The sequence below is a fragment of the Papio anubis genome, chromosome 5 (assembly GCF_008728515.1).
Source record: "Papio anubis isolate 15944 chromosome 5, Panubis1.0, whole genome shotgun sequence".
Taxonomy (NCBI): Eukaryota; Metazoa; Chordata; class Mammalia; order Primates; family Cercopithecidae; genus Papio; species Papio anubis.
In genome coordinates, this window is record NC_044980.1 from 144601771 (window position 1) to 144619705 (window position 17935).

Genomic DNA, 17935 nt, shown 5'->3' on the forward strand with positions numbered 1-17935 from the left:
CTCTGTCTGTCTCTCTCTCTTGTGTTTATATACAGTTTTACACAAATTCCAGCAATATATAAGTCCCTTAATGTGCACACATGTATAGTCATACTCCTGTACTGATACATTTAAATACTCTTTTACTTATTCAGTTGTATTCATATGCACCCACATTCACATTCACATGCACATGCACATACACACACGTAAACATGCCTACTCAAATGCAGATACATACTTAAATATCTTTTTATATATTCACAAATATCCACATACAAATACCCAAAGAAAATAATACACTCCATGCACATTCGTTCTTAAGTACTTTCATATCTCCCACGTATATGCAAACTCACGGATACATGTGTATTCATACGTACAGATTTCCACATATACAAATATAACCACAGAAATGCACACAGTTATATCCATACCTATAGATGATCATACACATTTCTCTTTGAAGTTACATGTCTACATGTGTTCAAATTAGCATCACATATACACACGTCTATGTATGCCACTGCACAATTCCACAGTCCCACAATATACACCTCCACATACACACTACACAGATCCATAGATGCTCCAGTGCACACACTTATGCACACGTGTCCAGACAAGCTAGAGGTTTTCATCTGAGTTTTAGCTCTTTGTAGACTACCAGAGGGGTTGCTCTAGATCAGGACTCTCTTTCCTCTTTTCCTTTGTACATTTCTTTCTTTTTCTTTTTCCTTTTTTTTTTTTTTTGAGACAGTGCCTCACCCTGTCTTGGACCCTTGGTACCTTGCCCAGGCTTGAGTGAAGCGGCATGATCACAGCTCACTGCAGCCTTGACTTCCTAAGGCTCAGGTGATCTTCCTGCCTCAGCCCCTGCTCCAGGAGTAGCTGGGACTACAAGAATGTGCCACCATGCCTGGCTAATTTATTTTTCTTTTTAGTAGAGACAGGGTTTCACCATTTGCTCAGGCTGGTCTTGAACTCCTGGGCTCAAGCAATCTGCCCACCTCGGCCTCCCAAAGTGCTGGGATTATAGGTATGAGCCACTGTATGTGGCCTCCCTTGTACATTTCTGTTTCAACTTTTATCTTCCTCTTGCTGCACAGACTCAGAGAGAGTCCTGGAGAAGGTCAGATAAAGGACAGGCAGTCTCAGCCCTCTCCTTGTCAGGACTGGATAGAGACCCCTGTTGCTTTGCTGGCTGCCTCTCTGCTCTCAGGTCTGTTAGCTCCGGTGAATAAAGCCAGATCCTGGGAGGCAGGCAGTTAGGCCTGGGGACTCCAGCTGTTTATAGAGCTGCTATGCACTCCTGCTGTTTCTGGAGAACAAACACAGCCTGGAAAGTTTCTGACACCAGGACGATGTCCATATTACCTTGGACCCATGGTACACACTAGCTCTTTGTGTGGTCGGAGAGGCAGAGCCCAGGCTGGAAGTCAGGGAGCCTGGGCTGACCGTGCCACTAATTAGCTGCGTGTGTGTGTCTATGGGCAAGTGCAATCCTCTCTCTGGCCTCCAGTTTCTATGTCTGTTCAAGCTCAAGTTCCCTTTTATCTAATTCTCTGTGATGAAAGGAGACAAGGAAGGCCTGAGTAGTCCCAAACATTCAGGAATTAAATATTTACATTTGGCTTAGGAGACCATGCATTGAGTTCAAGTTCTACCCTTGCTACGTATTAGGAAGATAACTTTACTTTTCTGATCCTCAGCTTTCTCATCTGTAAACTGGAGATAACCTTTCCCACTTTATGGGGGTTGTTATCAAGCCTAAATTAGGTGGTGGATACAGAAGTGCTCTGTTCACTGTCTGGTGTGTAGCAGCATATAATAAGTTCTTCAAGAACAAGTTGTTTTTCTTGTTTTCATACTAATACCAGTTTCCCAAAGATACTTTGAGTGACAAGAAAAGAGGCTTGGATGGGACAGTCATCCAAAAGTTTTGATTGGTGGAATCCAGAGGGAAAAGAAGCTGAAGGGAGGGGAACTAGTGACCACTGCAGACAGCGTCAGACCCGTGTTTCTATCACATCTGTTTCATGCTGTGTGACCTTGCTCAAATGACCTTACCATTCTAACCACCAGATTCTCTCTCCAGAAAATAGAGAGCCAGACTAGACAATTTCTTAAGTTTTTTTTTTATCTGAGACTTTTTCCCCATATCATCTGTAAAGTAAGTTAAACACACAAATAATTAAGAAGCCAATGGAAAAAAATCATAGTACATAAGCCTTCATTTAACATCATCGACAGGTTATTGGGAACAGACTTTTAGTGAAATGACATACAGCAGTTTATCAAATAATGTTGTTTTGTTATAAGGTTGACGAGAAAATTGGTCTTGTTATAGTCATTTCGTTGAAAGTTGCAGGTTGTAAGAACCTATTGGTGATGTTAAGTGAGATCTTACTAGATTATGAAATGTGCAAGCTTGGAAATAGCACCCTCTGCCCTACTTTGGATTAACTGTAATAAATAGGGAGAAAACTGTGTCATTTATGGTCTACCTTCAAGGCAGCACATCATAACTGATCCTTCATTTCCTGTCAGAAGATTATTTCTACTCCAGAGGACCATCTCCTCTAGGGTCCTTTGTTGATTATCTCCATTATCATTACTTACTATTTTCTCTTAAGGGGAGCGGGGCATGGCATGATATTGGGTTGGGTTTCCACTTTTGATGCACTTAGACTGTTGCTTACGTGTACTTTGTAGGTCCTGGTCCTCCAGTTTCTTTAGTTGGTGCTCTTTGGAGTTACAGCAGTGTGGCACGGCACAAACACTTATCTATAGGTTATGAGAACTGGATCTTAATCCTTGCACAGTCACTAAGTAGCTTTGTGATAGGATCTGTACAGATCTCCATTTCCTCAGTTGTAAAATGGGGAACATAGCATGCCTACTTTACAGAGTGGCTGTAAAACTACATATTTGGTGAAGGAATCACGTGAGAGTGTGAAAGTGAAAATGTGCTGAAAATGATAAATGGCATGTAACAATAGCTGGCTCATTGCATGTGCACTTTGTGTCAGGCACTGTGCTTCGCACTTTCCATGCTTTATCTCTTAATACTCACAGCAGGCCATAAGGTGGATGCTACCGGCATCCCTATTTTTAACAGATGAGAAAGCCAACTTTAAAATACCTTGGCCAAGATCACAGAGCTGAGCCTCAAATTTTGTCTGGGCATTGAAGACTGTGTCTAATTACTCTGCTACACTGTTTCTGTAGAAAGCAAAATGCAGCAGAAGTGAAGTCTGGAAAGGCAGTCAGAAGACGTGGGGTGGGAAATGGGGGGTGAGGGTTGTGGGGGTGGGGGTGGAGAGGAGAGGAGGAAGAAACCAAGGCTCAGAAAAGTCTAAGGATTGTTCAAGATTACACAGGAAATCATCAATGATAATGTTGGGACTGCAGTGTCCAGAGTCTCCATCATCATCACCATCATCAAAAATGTTTCGTGAGCCTTTACAAAGCATATACAACGATAACCATTTTTCTAGGCTGGGAACGGTGGCTCACATCTGCAATTCCAACACTTTGGGAGGCCGAGGTGGGTGGATCACATGAGGCCAGGAGTTCGAGACCAGCCTGGATGACATGGCAAAACTCCATCTCTATTAAAAATACAAAAATTAGCTGGGCCTGGTGGTGCATGTCTGTAATCCTAGCTACTCGGGAGACTGAGGCACAAGAATTGCTTGAACCCGGGAGGCGGAGGTTGCAGTGAGCTGAGATCGTGCCACTGCACTCCAGCCTGGGCAACAGGGTGAAACTCTGTCTCAAAACAAAACAAAACAATTTTTCTCTACACACTACACATAATAACTTAATGATATCAGTATGTTAATTACCATTGGGATTTTACAGATGAAGAAACTGAGGCTTAAAGACGTGAAGCAAATAAGCTCCTCGCAGACAGAGTGAGCTCAGTGTATGTGACTCCAGAGCTGGGCTTTTAGTCACCACAGGAAGTAAGGCTATATCTTTCTTTTTTAGGAATCTGTTTGAAGGAATTAGGTCTGTGTTTGGTCATTATTGGGAAATGAGTGCAGATATGTGCACTTGTCCTCAAATAACCAGGTCCTTTACAGAACCAGGTGGTCCACTCCCTGACTTGGCTTGATAACCATTTACCATTGAGGAAAAAGAGTGGAAGTGTCAACATTTACTGTACATATTATGATTAATACAAATGTCAACATGCTTCTGATCTTGGAGGAGGGGAGGAAAAGCAGAGGGGTTCATTAAGAGTGCTTGTAAGATATCCATTCAAAGGTGAAAAAAAAGTGGCTATTTATTTGACCTGGATATCCAGTGAAAAGCACCCATGTTTGTTCCTAGCTAACAAGTGGAACCATCTCCATTTGGAGATAAGAGGCCTGTTACTTTAGGGAGTTTCACCAGTTGTCCTTTGAATGTGGGCATGATCTTGACCATATCAAGACAGGCCTGTTTGCAAAAGGACAGCTTCTAGACCATTTGCCACCTCATCTTGAACTCAGTGATTTTTGCCAGTCTGGGACTGAAAGGTTGGATGTAATCCCCATAAAGGGTTAGAACCAAATACTGGTTTTAATTGATAAGCAATATAATTGATTTGGTTTATTTATTTAAAAAAACTGTTGAGTATCTGTTATTCAATCACTGTGCTAACTGCTGAGGTTCCCACAGGAAATGAGACAAGAGACCAGCCCCCATATAACTTACAGTAGAGTGACAGGAGGGACACATAAGCAGGTTGGTACAGTGGTAATTGTAAGTGGCAAGTGCTATTGTGGAAACTGTAAAATGTGTCATGAGAATGGACAGAAGGGACCCATGCCAGCCTTGGGTGAAGAGCACACGTGAACTCACACACATGACGTGCATGTTAGAGTGGGGAGGCTTTCTGTGGAAATAATTCTAAGCTGAGTCTTAAAGGAGAATAGGAATTGGCAAGGGAAAGGAGGCTGGAGTGGGTGCTCTGGGCAGTGGCCTAGCAGCAATCACCAGAAGCCTGTAAAGCAGGGAGTGAGGGACAACCTGGCTAGAGAGCTGTAAGCAATCGGTGCAGCTAGAGGATGCAGCGGGAGAGGGAGGAGATGAAGCAGGGTTATTCACAGGGAGCTTCCTCAGCTTTGCAAAAGAATTTAGGTTTAACACTGAGGGTGATGGGGGAGCCATAGGAAGGATTTAAATCGGGGCAGTGGAGTGGTTAGATTTGTGTTTTGGAAAGGCTAGTATGGGAAAAGATAGACTGTAAGGGGGCAAGTTGGAAGCCAGCGAGAACCCTTTGCAGTCATGTAAGCAAGCCACGATGGAAGCCTGAACTAGATTAGGGGCGGGTGGATGTCCAGAAATTGATAGGTTAGAGTTAACTTTAGGCTGCCCTGATTATTTTTTTTCACAAGCTAGATCACTTCCTTAACATAAATACAATTGACTTTTCTGTTGAAAAAGCAAAAAAGTCTGAGAAAAGTTTAAAAATACCATTATACTTATTCATAATTACTAATTTAATATTCACCCCTTGCAGACATTTGAAAAATATATAAATACTGTAGGAAGAAAATAAAAATTATTCATAAGTTTATAATTCAGAGATACTCACTGTCACAATTTTGGTATTTTTTTCCTAGGCATTTCTTCTAGTGTAATGGATTTATTTTAAACTTTTTTACTGTGAAAAGTTTTAAACATATTCAACAGTAGAGGAAATGTACAATTAACCCAATATACCCACTTCAGCTTCTATAACCAGCAGTCTTCTGCCATTCTGCAGTTGAATGTTAAACTTAAAAACAGGTCTTCACATTTTCTTTTACTCTAAAAATTTGACTTGTGTAGTTTTGTTCTTGTAATCCTGGGCGTTTGGCAGGTGCTTACCCTGCTAGCTCTTTGGCAATTTTCAGATGTTATGTATTCACTCAAAACGTTTAATGTGACAGTAAAAACATCTGAGCCTCATGGCATACCACTGGAGACTTGAAAAAAACCCGGCAGATTCCCCACCTCCTTGATGGAGACCAATGCAGAGGATAAGTATTTCACGGAGAGATATCCCCAGCAGGAACTAACAGCTTGTGTTTTGACTACTCACCATGGTTGTCTCAGCAATGGAACCAAAGCTGTTGATGAAAATGTTGCAGCTCACGTTCACTGGGGGACCTGCCAATCAAGAGAGATTCCTGCTTAACCCCACGGCCATGGAAGAACCCACAGGGTAGGACTCATTTCCAGAACACTGACTTCTGGAATGGATCGCCTTTGGTGGAGGAGATCCTTGCTTACTCTCCACCCCACCCCCAAGCACCTGGGATTCCCAGCTACCATTTAACATCTCTATGCCAGATTTCCTGGTCCCCAAGTGAGCACCAGGTACAGAACACCAGAGGCTGAGCTGAAATGTACTTTCATTAACACAGGATAATTCATCATCCGCCATATGGTTGAAATTCCTTCCCCAAGTCCCATCGGCTGCCTTTCAGCCACAAATTAGTGGCTGAAATATATTTATGGCTACAACATTTGGAGGCCATCTTGGGAATTACAAGGAACAGCAAGCTCCTTGCCTTGAACTTGTGAACCAAGAATGATTGTCTGAAAGGCATTGATGGGAATTACCAGCTGAGGAATTCAGAAGGAACCTCCGGGGAAGTCCACAGACTTTGTTAAATACTTTCCGAGCAAGTCTTCTGAATCCTACTGCAAAGCGTAGGAAAGAAATGGAGGCTTATTTACTGCTTTGCTATCTCATTGCTAGAGGAAATGTTGTCTCACTGAAGCCCAATCTCTTCACTTTATACTATTAATTATAGCAGTTGCCATTTACTAAACATTAGGGGGGTTACTGCTGTGCTGAGAGTATTATTAACATCATTTCATTTCATCCTTTCAGCAACTCCAGGAGAAGGTATGGTTATTACCTTCATTTTACAGAAGAGAAAACAGAGGCTCAGAGAGGTTATTTGTTCATGGCTACATAACTAGTAAATGGGTGAGTCAGAGTTTGAGTTCAGATTTGTCTAACTCCAAGGGTGCTCATCTTAATGGCTATTCTGCAGGAAACAGGTTTAGAGGAAGGAAGGGGCATGGTCCCGATCACACAGACAGTGGCAGGGTCCAGAATTTTCAGCAAGGGGTTTCCAAATAAGCTGACAAAAAGGGCTGACATAAAATAACCAAAGAAAAATGTGAGACTATGGGTAAGAGTGGTGAAAGCAGCAGGAGTCCAGGCAAGAGAAGTTCTGGAGAATGAGGCAGGAAAGACCTCAGAAAGGTGATGACCTGGAGATGACTATGAAGGTGAATAGGACTTGGATAAATGGTCACAGCCCTTCACATGAAGATTGTAATTTGCAATTTGTGATTTTCTTTTCAGGTCTACTTTCTTGATTCCTATGAGTTACTGAGGTAGGCAGGGCAGAATTCTTGTTCCTACTTGACAAAGGTAGCACCAAGAATTTTAATAACTCACCTAGGCTCATTCAACTAACAAGTGGTAGAACCAGGACTTGAACCAAAGTTTTCTCATTGTGGAAAGAAGAAAGTAGATATGTCCTTATGCCCTCTGGTACCCATTGCATTCTGTCCCTCTTGAAAAAGTAGCCTAAGCATTTTGCTCAAATTAAGCTAGGATCAGAAGTCTTGGCATGTAGGAGGGGACTTAGTCTTGGGATGAGAATCTAGGTTTTTCCTTCAAGGGATTATCAGTATCTCTGGGTTTTGGACATAACTCCAGCACTCACTAGTTGGTTGAGCTTGGCAATGCCTTTTCTCTGTCCTGGGCCTCAATTTCCTCATCAATCTGGAGAGAGAGTAGCTCTTGATCTAGGCAGTCAGTCTCAGCTTCAGTGATGTGGAATTCCTTTATGGAAGCTATCTATTTGCATTTCAGAGTTGTAAGATTTTAGGGCTGGAAGGTTTCTTAAAGGTCACCTCATCAATTTCTCCCCAAACTGAAGTGCAGACAGGTTTATCTGCAGTAGAATCATCTGGGAACCTGTTAAACTACAGATTCTTTGGCCCAACCCCATACTAGGTGAAACCAAATCTCTGAGGTTAGCCCAAGAGTCTAGTGTTCAGAGAGGTACCTGGGTGAGTCTCATGTACAGCCAGGTTTGGGGACCACTGCTGTAGACCAGCTACCCATTCAAGGCTGAGTGCCTGAATACTTCCAGCAGTGGGAAACTCATTTTTTCTTGAGCAGCTCTTTCCATAGTTGGATAGCTCTGTCTGCGAAAATTTTTTTCCTTGTGCTGAGTGGAAGTCTGCCTCCTTGTCACTTCCACCTAAACAAAGGTCAGGTGGAAAAAACCTGAATGGTCAGGATTTTTCTCCTTCATTTAGACTCAGACCCAGGTTTTTTTTTTTTTTGTTGCCTCATGCCATTAAGATACCCCAAGGAGTTACTGCCTATGCCTTGAAATGATGTGCACAGAGTTCCCATCCAGTCCCTGCAAGTGTCTGGCACTGTGACTCCAATTATAAATTAGTTTCTGATTTATGTGTGTGAGAGGGCGCCAGCCAAAAGGATCCTATGGGGAGGTGCGGTTCATTGAAATAAATCTGAAATTAAATTATCCTTGAGAAAATTACAATTCAGCTGCCTTTGGCAGCAGGATAATGTATATATTTCATTAAATATTAAAGTTTAATTTTGCTTTTTTTTGGTATGTATTTGCATTGGGCTGTGCCCCTGATCCTAGGAGCCATTATAATACACAAAGTCATAAAGAAGACACAGAGTGACAGAGCTGGAATGGCATAGTCCTGCTGGATCATTTTACAGATGCAGAAACAGAGGCTGAGATACAGTAAGTGTCTCATTTGGGGTCATGCCTGTCAGGTAAGTAGAGGGAGGACTGGAATGCTGTTTTAGTGCCCTTTACTTCCACCTCCCAGTGTCTTTGCCATTGTACTCTGCAGAGTGTGCTTGGTATTCCCGGCTACCCGTGTTTTCACGAGGGTCAGGAGCAGGGAAAATTTCTAGCACTTAAGGCAGCTGCTGCGTGATGGATCCCTCCGTGGAGTTTTTAAACGATACCGACCTCTTTCTATCATGTTGGAGTCACAGGGGCCCTGATCCTCAATGGCCTTTTCAGGAGCTCTGTGGTTTGTATGGGGTTTTGGGGAATCTGATTTGTGTCGGTGGAAGCAGGAAAGGCATCAAAGGGCTCAGGGGCAGAAAATCCTCTTGGCAATTTTTCAGGCCTCAGCACAAAGGAGGGCAGAGAAAACTTCTTAGCTCCTGCGGTGGGGCTCCAGGAAGCTGCACCTCATTCTCAGTCAGGTGGGGGTCAAGGGAGTTAAGGCTAGTGCAGGGTTGAGAGGTGCCTAAAAGATGAACTAGTTCTGTAGATATTGGGCCCAAGTGTTCTGAGTAAGGTTCTCAGAGCGGGAAGATTGGAAGGGCCTTGATTCAGTGGTCAGGATAAAATTTTATTTCTTAAAAATGTCCACTTCTAAGTAAGTAAATAAATAAATGAAGAAATAAATAAATAAATCACTATTATTAGAAAAAGAATTAAGTTAGAGTAACTGGGTTCAAGTCTCTGGTTTTGACAGCATGACTTGAAAAATTCACTTAACTACTCTAAGCCCTAGCATATTTGTGGGCTCATTTATTTATTTATTCATTCCTTTATGAAGGTTTACTGGGGCTTTTCTATGTGTCAAGTACAGTGGTATGCACAAAGAATAATACATAAACTCTGGATGCACCCACATTCAACAGTTGAATGAGTTCCTCTCTCAGAGCAAGACCATGGCGCCTCTACATAGGATGGAGTTCTGAGAGAGCCCACCAGGGGGCGTGGTGGACTAGAATTCCTAAAAGCAGCGAGGGACAGAGGATGCAACCTGGTTGTCAAGGGCCCTAACCAGTTCTTGGAAGTGTTTGATTTGGCCGACAAGGTTTTTAAAAGAGACGACTTAGTTGTCAGTTTGCAAGATTTCAGATAAAACCTCAGACTCAAGTCTTGTGTTGGAAGGCCTGGCTGTACAGGGTCTGCATTCCTGCCTGACAGCCATCAACAAGAGCTGAGAAGTGGCTACCCTGTTTTCTGGTTTTATTTTCTTGTCTCCACCCCGCTTCATTCATATACTATAGTTGTCTTGCCCCTCTAGGTATCAGAGATTGTGACCCTAGTGAAGGCTTGAGCTGAGTGTGCTGGGGGCAGCAACCTTGTTCTTGACTTACCTGTCCTTGGGGTTATGCTAACAATGCTGGAAGCTATGGCCTCAGGAACAAGGTGCAGGGGGAGTGAAGGAGCCTTGAGGTAAACGGGGGAGAGTGGGCCCAAACAGAGACCTGGGTGCATCTCCCAGAACATTTTCTATTTGCAGAGTTGTGCGGAGCAAGCACTCTGAGAAGGGGACTGAGAGCAGGGGGCAAAGTGAGCAAATATTAGGAAGCTGTTACCAGCTGTCACATGCCTTGTTTAGTCTTGAACGTGAGCCAAAGGAACAGTGAGGAAGGGCACCTGAAATCAAGGCTTGTCTAGGAGGCTGGCTGCAGGTCCTTGGAATAAGATTTTTGCTAGGGTGCTGGGAGGAAGGTCAGAGTGCATAGGCTGCCAAGGAGGTCCTTAAGACTGCACCTGCAGGGTTCTGCTTGGCAGTTTGAGATGGCTGCAACCTCCTGAGGCATCAGTAAACAAAGGGAACTAGTCTCTTGGTTATAGACACTAAGTTCCCATAGGATTGTGAGAGGTAAAAGAACCTTTTCAGATCATCTGGAGTAGAGTTTGTGAACTGGCAACCCATAGGGCATATGTGGGTCACAAACATGTTTTATTTGAATTTACATGTTTTAGGAATTAGGTAGTCTCACAGAGATCTCGGTATCTGGCTCTTCTTGGAATACTTGATGTTCTGGCAACATGGGGCCTACATTTCTGCAGGGCAACTAGAGACTGGGGCTAAGGAGAGGCTGCCCCTGTAGAGGAGCCTGTACCTCTATTTCTTCATAGTCTCTGCCACTCCTTATTGTCTTACTCTTGGTTTGCCTCACTGATTTAAGTTATCAACCCTGGTAGGCATTTGAAATTACGACTCTGATTTAGACTAAAATTTTTCAAAATTATTTGTTAGCCCATGGGAAACTTTCAGCTGAAGAATTTTAGTTGGGACCCCATTATTGAAAATAAAAGTGGAGCTGCTTGGGGAGGAGCAGCGTGGGCTTGCTCATCATGCCCTCTGCTTCTCCTTTGGGGGCACCTGATGGAAGCCTGAAAGCTCCGGGAAGCGTATGTTTAAAAGCTGCCGAAGTAACCAAGCCCATCACTGCGCAGATGAAGAAACTGATGCCCAAAGAAAGGGAGAGACTCATCATCTAAGCTCAGAGAATAAACTCGAGCCCAAACTTGAACCCATTTCTCCACGTTCCATGTTTATCCTTCTTCCCATTATACAAGAGGTAGCAGATAGTTTTTAATTCACTTTTGGACTCCTGGAAACCAGAGGTGCTGTTAAATTGAGTCCTCTGAGGCTTTGTCTGGGCTTGGCGGGAGAGAAGACTGAATTGATTAAGAATATCTGCCTTGGGTAGAGGAAAGAGTCATGAGATTCACACTGTGTATTTACTATCTGCGTGCAATACCATGCAGCTTGCTGCTTTAATGTGGGAAAGCATTTCCCTGTGGGTCTGGAAGGAATGTTTTCTCTACCTTTAAAATTGGGCCTGATCCTGGCGTCATATCCGGAGGTTCTCCCCATTAACTTATCCAGGAAATCCGAGGGTGACATAGGCTTGGGTGCGGAGCGAGCAGCTTCAGCCTCCTTAGAAGCAGCAAGGCTAAGGAGGAAGAGAGGAAAGCAAAAGGTTAATGATGGCTCTTTCTCACACTGTGATCAGATCCCAGCCTTGTCCAACCTCTGTAGAACCACAAGAGTGTTCTTAGCTGGAGAAATGGGTAATATGGGTCCTTAATGAGGTAAGGCCCCGGTTAAATTGTTTACCCAGCCCAAATATCAGCCAGCATGGTATCCTGGCAGGCAGCCAAGTGTCTGATTGATGCTGAGAAGTCACTGACATTTTTAGGGCTTCATCTCTGGGATTTTGAGTAACCACACTTGGCAGCTGGGTGTTCCTGGGAGAGAAAAGTGGAGGGTGAGTCTTTTGGTAGACCTAACCTTGTGTTGGGCAACTGCACTCTCATAGGTCCATGGAGACACACAGACAGAAAGGATGTTAGAGATCAAATAATTTACCATTTCCTCAAGGTTTATTTTCAGAATCAGAGTCACCAATTTTTTAAAAAGTTGCAAAGTCAGATGCATTCTGGAACACAAATTTTATCAGGCATTTTTACCTCAAGTCTCCTCAGAAGCTTTGACAAGCTTATGTGCTTGTACTTATGGGATCACTGTCTCAAGAAACATATACTTCAGAAAATCTCACTTGGGAAATTGAGGCCCAGTTAGCAGAAGGGACTGATGTAGGACCCAGAGTAAATCGGTAGTAGCCTACTTCACTGTATTGAGAGTTAGGTGATTAGAAATCAGACTGTGGGGATGCATCACACTGTTTCTGTCACCCCTCTCCCACCCCACACCCATTCAACAAAGTGGCTTTAGGGCCCCATTCATACCACAGTATGAATTACTCATGTATTAAGAACGTGACCCTCCCTCTGCCAAACTCTTTATTTATTTATTTAATTTTAAGTTCTGGGATACATGTGCAGAATGTGCAGGTTTGTTACATAGGTATACATTTGCCATGGTGGTTTGCTGCACCTATCAACCTGTCATCTAGGTTTTAAGCCCCTCTTGCATTAGGTATTTGTCCTAATGCTCTCCCTTCCCTTGCCCTCCACCACCCTACAGGCCCTGGTGTGTGATGTTCCCTTCCCTGTGTCCATGTGTTCTCATTGTTCAACTCCCACTTATGAGTGAGAACATGCAGTGTTTGGTTTTCTGCTCCTGTGTTAGTTTGCTAAGAATGATGGTTTCCAGCTTCATCCACATCCCTGCAAAGGACATGAACTCATTCTTTTTTATGTCTGCATAGTATTCCATGGGGTATATGTGCCACATTTTCTTTATCCAGTCTATCATTGATGGACATTTGGGTTGGTTCCAAGTCTTTGCTATTGTAAATAGTGCTGCAGTAAACATACATGTGCATGTATCTTTGTAGTAGAATGATTTATAATCCTTTGGGGTATGTATACCCAGTAATGTATTGCTGGGTCAAATGGTATTTCTGGTTCTAGATCCTTGAGGAATTGCCATGCTAAACTGTTAAAGCACATAGATTTCAATAAGAGTCAATGTTGGAGTCTCAAAGGTTGAAGAACACTAATTTGGGTTGCTTTGGGCAACTGAGCTTTCCTAGTAGTGAAATTATATCCAGGAGATAGTTAGGAGCCATGAGCAGCACTGACATGTGCTTGTGGGACTGGGATGTTGGAGGAAATGCATAGAGATATGAATGTGTGTGTGTGTGTGTGTGTGTGTGTGTGTGTGTGTGTGTGTGTAAGGTGGAAGCTTTTGTCACCTAGCCAAGCAGCGCATAACGTTCCCCAAGGATTTGTACCCAATCTGTCTTGTTCTTCCTCTCGTCTTCTTTTCTGGTCTCATCAGTTGTAACTGTTTAAGCAATCAGTTAATAATAGATGACTCTCAAATCTGTCACCACCCTGGCCTCTTCTTTAAAACCCCCTTCCTAATTTGAAAACACCTGTGGGACACATTTATCTCAATGTTCTGCCAGTGTCTCAAATTCATCTCCTAAACTGAACTCTACAGCTTCCTTCCCAGACTTGCTCCTTTAAATCGGTTTCCCCAGATGACGTCAATATACTTCCGCTCTCTAGGATTAGAAGCCTCAGAGCCGTCTTGTCTCCTTGCTCCTCCACCCCCTCAACACCCATAAACTCACTCACCAGGTGCTGATGTAGTTATCTGTGTTTGTGTTTTAAGAGCAGGAGTCATGGTGGTTTTATTTATTATTTGTTTGTTTGTTCTTTCATTCCCCACTGTGTCTACCATGATGTCTCATACTTAATTGGTGCTCAGTAATTGCACAGTGAATGAATGAATGAATAATGTGCTACTTTAATTAATCAAATATCCTGGCTAGTAAAAAGTGTTCATAAATATTTATACATGGATTAACAAGTTTAAAATAATTAGACTATTATACACAGTAATGGAAAATACTGAAAGCAATCTGGCATTGCTTTGAAGATTCAGAGGGTATTCTAGGACTCTTTAGACACTCTTACTCTTGCTTAATAATCTGAAGATCCTTACTCATATCCTGGGGAGCTAATTTTGATGGACAGGGTAAGGAACAAATGCGCTTTAGTTTCTTTGTGTGTGTCTATGGATGTAGGTGAGTTTGTGTGATGTGGGCGGGTTTCTAGGTATGACTGTATAGATGTGTTATGTATACAGATGGATGGATGTGTATGGATGTATGTGGAGACTAGAGTGTGCATAGTGGTGTTTGCAGATGCATAGTGAATTGGGTCACATAGATATCTGCAAAATGTGAATTTCTGTGTTCATGTGTGTGTATGTCAAGTATCACATTTAGTATGGGCATTTTTTTGTGTGTATATGTGAGATGTCTGTATGTGAGCTGTATATATACATGGGATACAGGCTGTGAATGTGTAAAATGCTTCTGTAGAGTTATGTCTGTGATGTGCATATTGCATGTGTTTGTTTTTGAAATGTACTGTGAAACATAATATAGAATAATGCAAGAGAGTGAAAAGAACAGATGATTTGGAATTCATCCTGTTTTAGTCATTTATTAGCTGTGCTACCTTGGGAAAGTTACTTAACCTGTCTGAGGAGCTTTAGTTTTCTGACCTGTCAAATGAGTTTTGCATGAGGAATAACTGAGGTAGCATAGTTAAAAATACCTAGGACTGTTCTTAGAACACAGCAAGCGCTTGATACATTGTTTTTCTCTTTGCGGCATGGTGTGTGTGTGTGTGTGTGTGTGTGTGTGTGTGTGTGTGTGTGTTTGAAGCAGTTCAGAGCGGGTCTGGGGCTGCTCCTTGTCTCACAGCGCTTTCAGCTGCACTGTGGAGCCCACATGGCTGGAAAGCCCCCCAGATGCTTCCCATGGCCCACAGTTGGGGCCACAGCCAATTCAGCACTGGACTCATGGCTGCTGTGTGCCTCTGGTGTGGGCAGAGGGGACCACAGGCACGCAATTAGTGATTTATGACTTTTCTGCTGTTATAATTCACTTCCAGAACCTCTCTAGAAGTGGCAGTTATGAAGCTTTCATAAGCTCCCTTACTCTCTCCAACCCCTCCTCTCTGATAATAAGATTTGGGAACGTAGTACTCCCTCCCAGCAGTTCCTGGAGCACAAGTGATCTCTTGGCCCTTAGGTCTCTCTCATAAGCCTGAATCCTATTAGGCAGTAAAGTGGGAGAATGAATTTGCCCCAAATTATCCCATACCATTTGCTATTGCCATAACATGCCATTTAATACCAGAATCCTCCCCAAAGCTGAAGAGTCTTCTGGTTATTCTAAATTGCATGTCTGCAATAAGGTATTTGCAGTCTGGTCACCCAGCCACTGGCTCACTTAAAACCTTGGCACTGAGCCGAAGTGGAGGGAATGAAGACTCCGGGGGGTTAAGTTACTGCCCTCGGGTCACACAGCACTTCAAAGACAGAAGGAATTAGAACTTACATTTTCAAGTGTTGACTTATCCAAATGCTACAACGTAAGGGAAAGTCCTTCGTAAATTGTGAAGAGTATAAAATCATGATAGTCATGCTATTATTACGATTTGTTTCTGAAGCTTGTTCTGCCCTGTTATATCCAAGCAAGTCAAAACATGTGTCTGAATTCTAGCAATCGGTATATACACTGCTCTGAATTTGCCACACTGAAAAATGGAGAGGAAATCGTTGTGAACTACCCAGTGATCCTCTGTTTTGTCGAGTGATTCACAATAGCATATTCTGAGAATCTCTAGTCCAGCCTCTCCCATATATTGTTTACCAGCTGTTTCCTGTTAGCACTTTCATAATTTTTGCCCTGTTTGTTTACTACCTCTATCATTCACTTAATTATTTTCATTAAATTGCCTCACTTCTTTCAAGCATAAACTTACTTAAAAGGAAACTATATTTCACTACTCACAAATAGAAAACTAATATTACTTGCCATAATGGAAGAGAACCATAATAGCAAATACAATGACAACAAGACAAAAGGAGAAGAGGTTACAATTCTAGTGATCTGCTGCTTGCCAATGTTCTGAGCCGAAGGCCTCCTCTAAGTTACAAAGGAAGTGCAGCAAGTGTAGGACAGGCGTTAGAGGCATATTAACACCTAATGAGACTTCTGGAGATAATAAGAACGATTGGAAGAGAATTGGTTCAATAATGATTTATTGTTATTGTGTCAATCACTTCAAATCCTCCTCCTCCCTCACTGTGCCCTAGGCCAAAAATTCTCAACTGTTTTCCAAATACAAAGGCTCCATATTAATGCCAAAGTAGCTATGCCTCCCTCCACTTGATAATCCTTGTACATTTCTGTCTATATTTAGACAGCACAATTTGCACAGGATTATTCAAAACTCCCCATCTCCACCCCAGTGAATCTGATGTGCTGTGCATCTGTGTAGAGTAAATATGCACTGGGGAGCTCTTTTAGTACCACCATTCCCAGTTAACTTAAGCATTTGCTTATAGACCATGAGCTGCTGGACAGAAGAGCTGGGAATGAATCTGAGAAATAAAACACTCAATTGTTAAAATTTTCTGACCTTATGACAGTATTTGGAAATGATGCAGTTTTTTTCAGGGATTACTAAAATATGGTGGGTGAATCAGACTCAGTTTAGGCGGATTTGATTAATGGTAAATTTCAGAAAGACAGTGAGGTCTTCGGAGACCAAGTTTTCTATTCCTTACTGAGAAGGCTTATTACGATAGATGCACTGACTATACAAAACATTAGACTATTATACACAGAAATGAAAAATACTGAAAGCAATCTGGTGTTGCTTTGAAAATTCATAGGGTATTCTAGGACTATTCAGACACTCCTGCTTAATAATCTGAAGATCCTTACATCCTGAAGAGCTAGTTTTGATGGACAAGATGAGGAACAAATATATTTTAGTTTCTTTTTGTGTGTCTATGGATGTAGGTGAGTTTGTGTGATGTGAGCAGGTTTCTAGGTATGATGTATTAGGTATGTTATGTATACAAATAGATGGATGTTTATGGATGTATGTGGGGATTAGAGCATGCACTAGACTTTCCACCACCTTCTGGTCAGGGGATTTGTCACACTAAGAGACTTTGGTACTTAAAGGACCTCAGATGTTACTCCTAATGACAGAGACCATGCAAAGCTCCAGGAGTAGAGTTCAACAGAGGGGTTGGAGGCAGGGTGATGTAATGAAGTTGGGGGCTGTGTGACCTTCAGTGAGTCACTTCCCTTGTTGGCTTTCAGTTTCCCCAGTTATACAATGAAATTAAGATGATCTCTAAGAGCCCTTCCATCCCTTAGTCATCATTTTATGGGTCTATAATATTCCTTCTTTTTTTTTTTTTTTCATACACCTGGTCTGGGAATCTAGATTTGTCTGGACTTCTTTGGAGGAATGGGATTTTGTATCTTGGTTCTTCCTCACCTAGTCTCAAGACTTTTTCCTCCAAAGGGTCAATCTGTTTCTCAAGGTTTACTTGGAAGAAAGGCCAGATGAATGTTCAGATTCTCATTCTTCAGTTGCAGCATCAATTGGAAATAGGGAATCAATGTAAAACTGTCAATCTGAATTACAAATGAGCTAGGGTTGACAGTAAAACTGGGGAGAAACAATTTCAGCTACATTTTACATGGCACCACACCCCCAAGAACCACTCTGGGTTAGCAGAGAGGATCCCCCTAGTCGATTCCCTCTCTCCAGTTCACCATGAGCAGAGAAGTCCAGGAGGTCAGGATGGAAAAGGGGCAGAAGAGGGACTAAGAGGCTGA

General features: G+C 42.5%; 1 protein-coding gene and 1 long non-coding RNA gene across 3 annotated transcripts in view; one reads left to right on the top strand and one right to left on the bottom strand.

Annotated features, from left to right (window-relative positions):
* GLRA1 (glycine receptor alpha 1) overlaps nt 1-17935 on the bottom strand; it is a 100755-nt gene that overhangs the window by 56404 nt on the left and 26416 nt on the right. For both annotated transcript variants that reach the window (XM_017960062.3, XM_021939886.2), the window contains exons 2-3: nt 11628-11755; nt 6059-6126 (exon numbers count right to left, since the gene is read on the bottom strand). In XM_017960062.3, coding sequence (XP_017815551.2) covers nt 6059-6126; nt 11628-11755 — 196 coding nt within the window. The remainder of the gene's footprint in view (nt 1-6058; nt 6127-11627; nt 11756-17935) is intronic.
* LOC116274975 lies at nt 3712-10484 on the top strand. The gene is made up of 2 exons (XR_004183861.1): nt 3712-6955; nt 8667-10484. It is a non-coding gene; the product is annotated as an uncharacterized LOC116274975 (long non-coding RNA).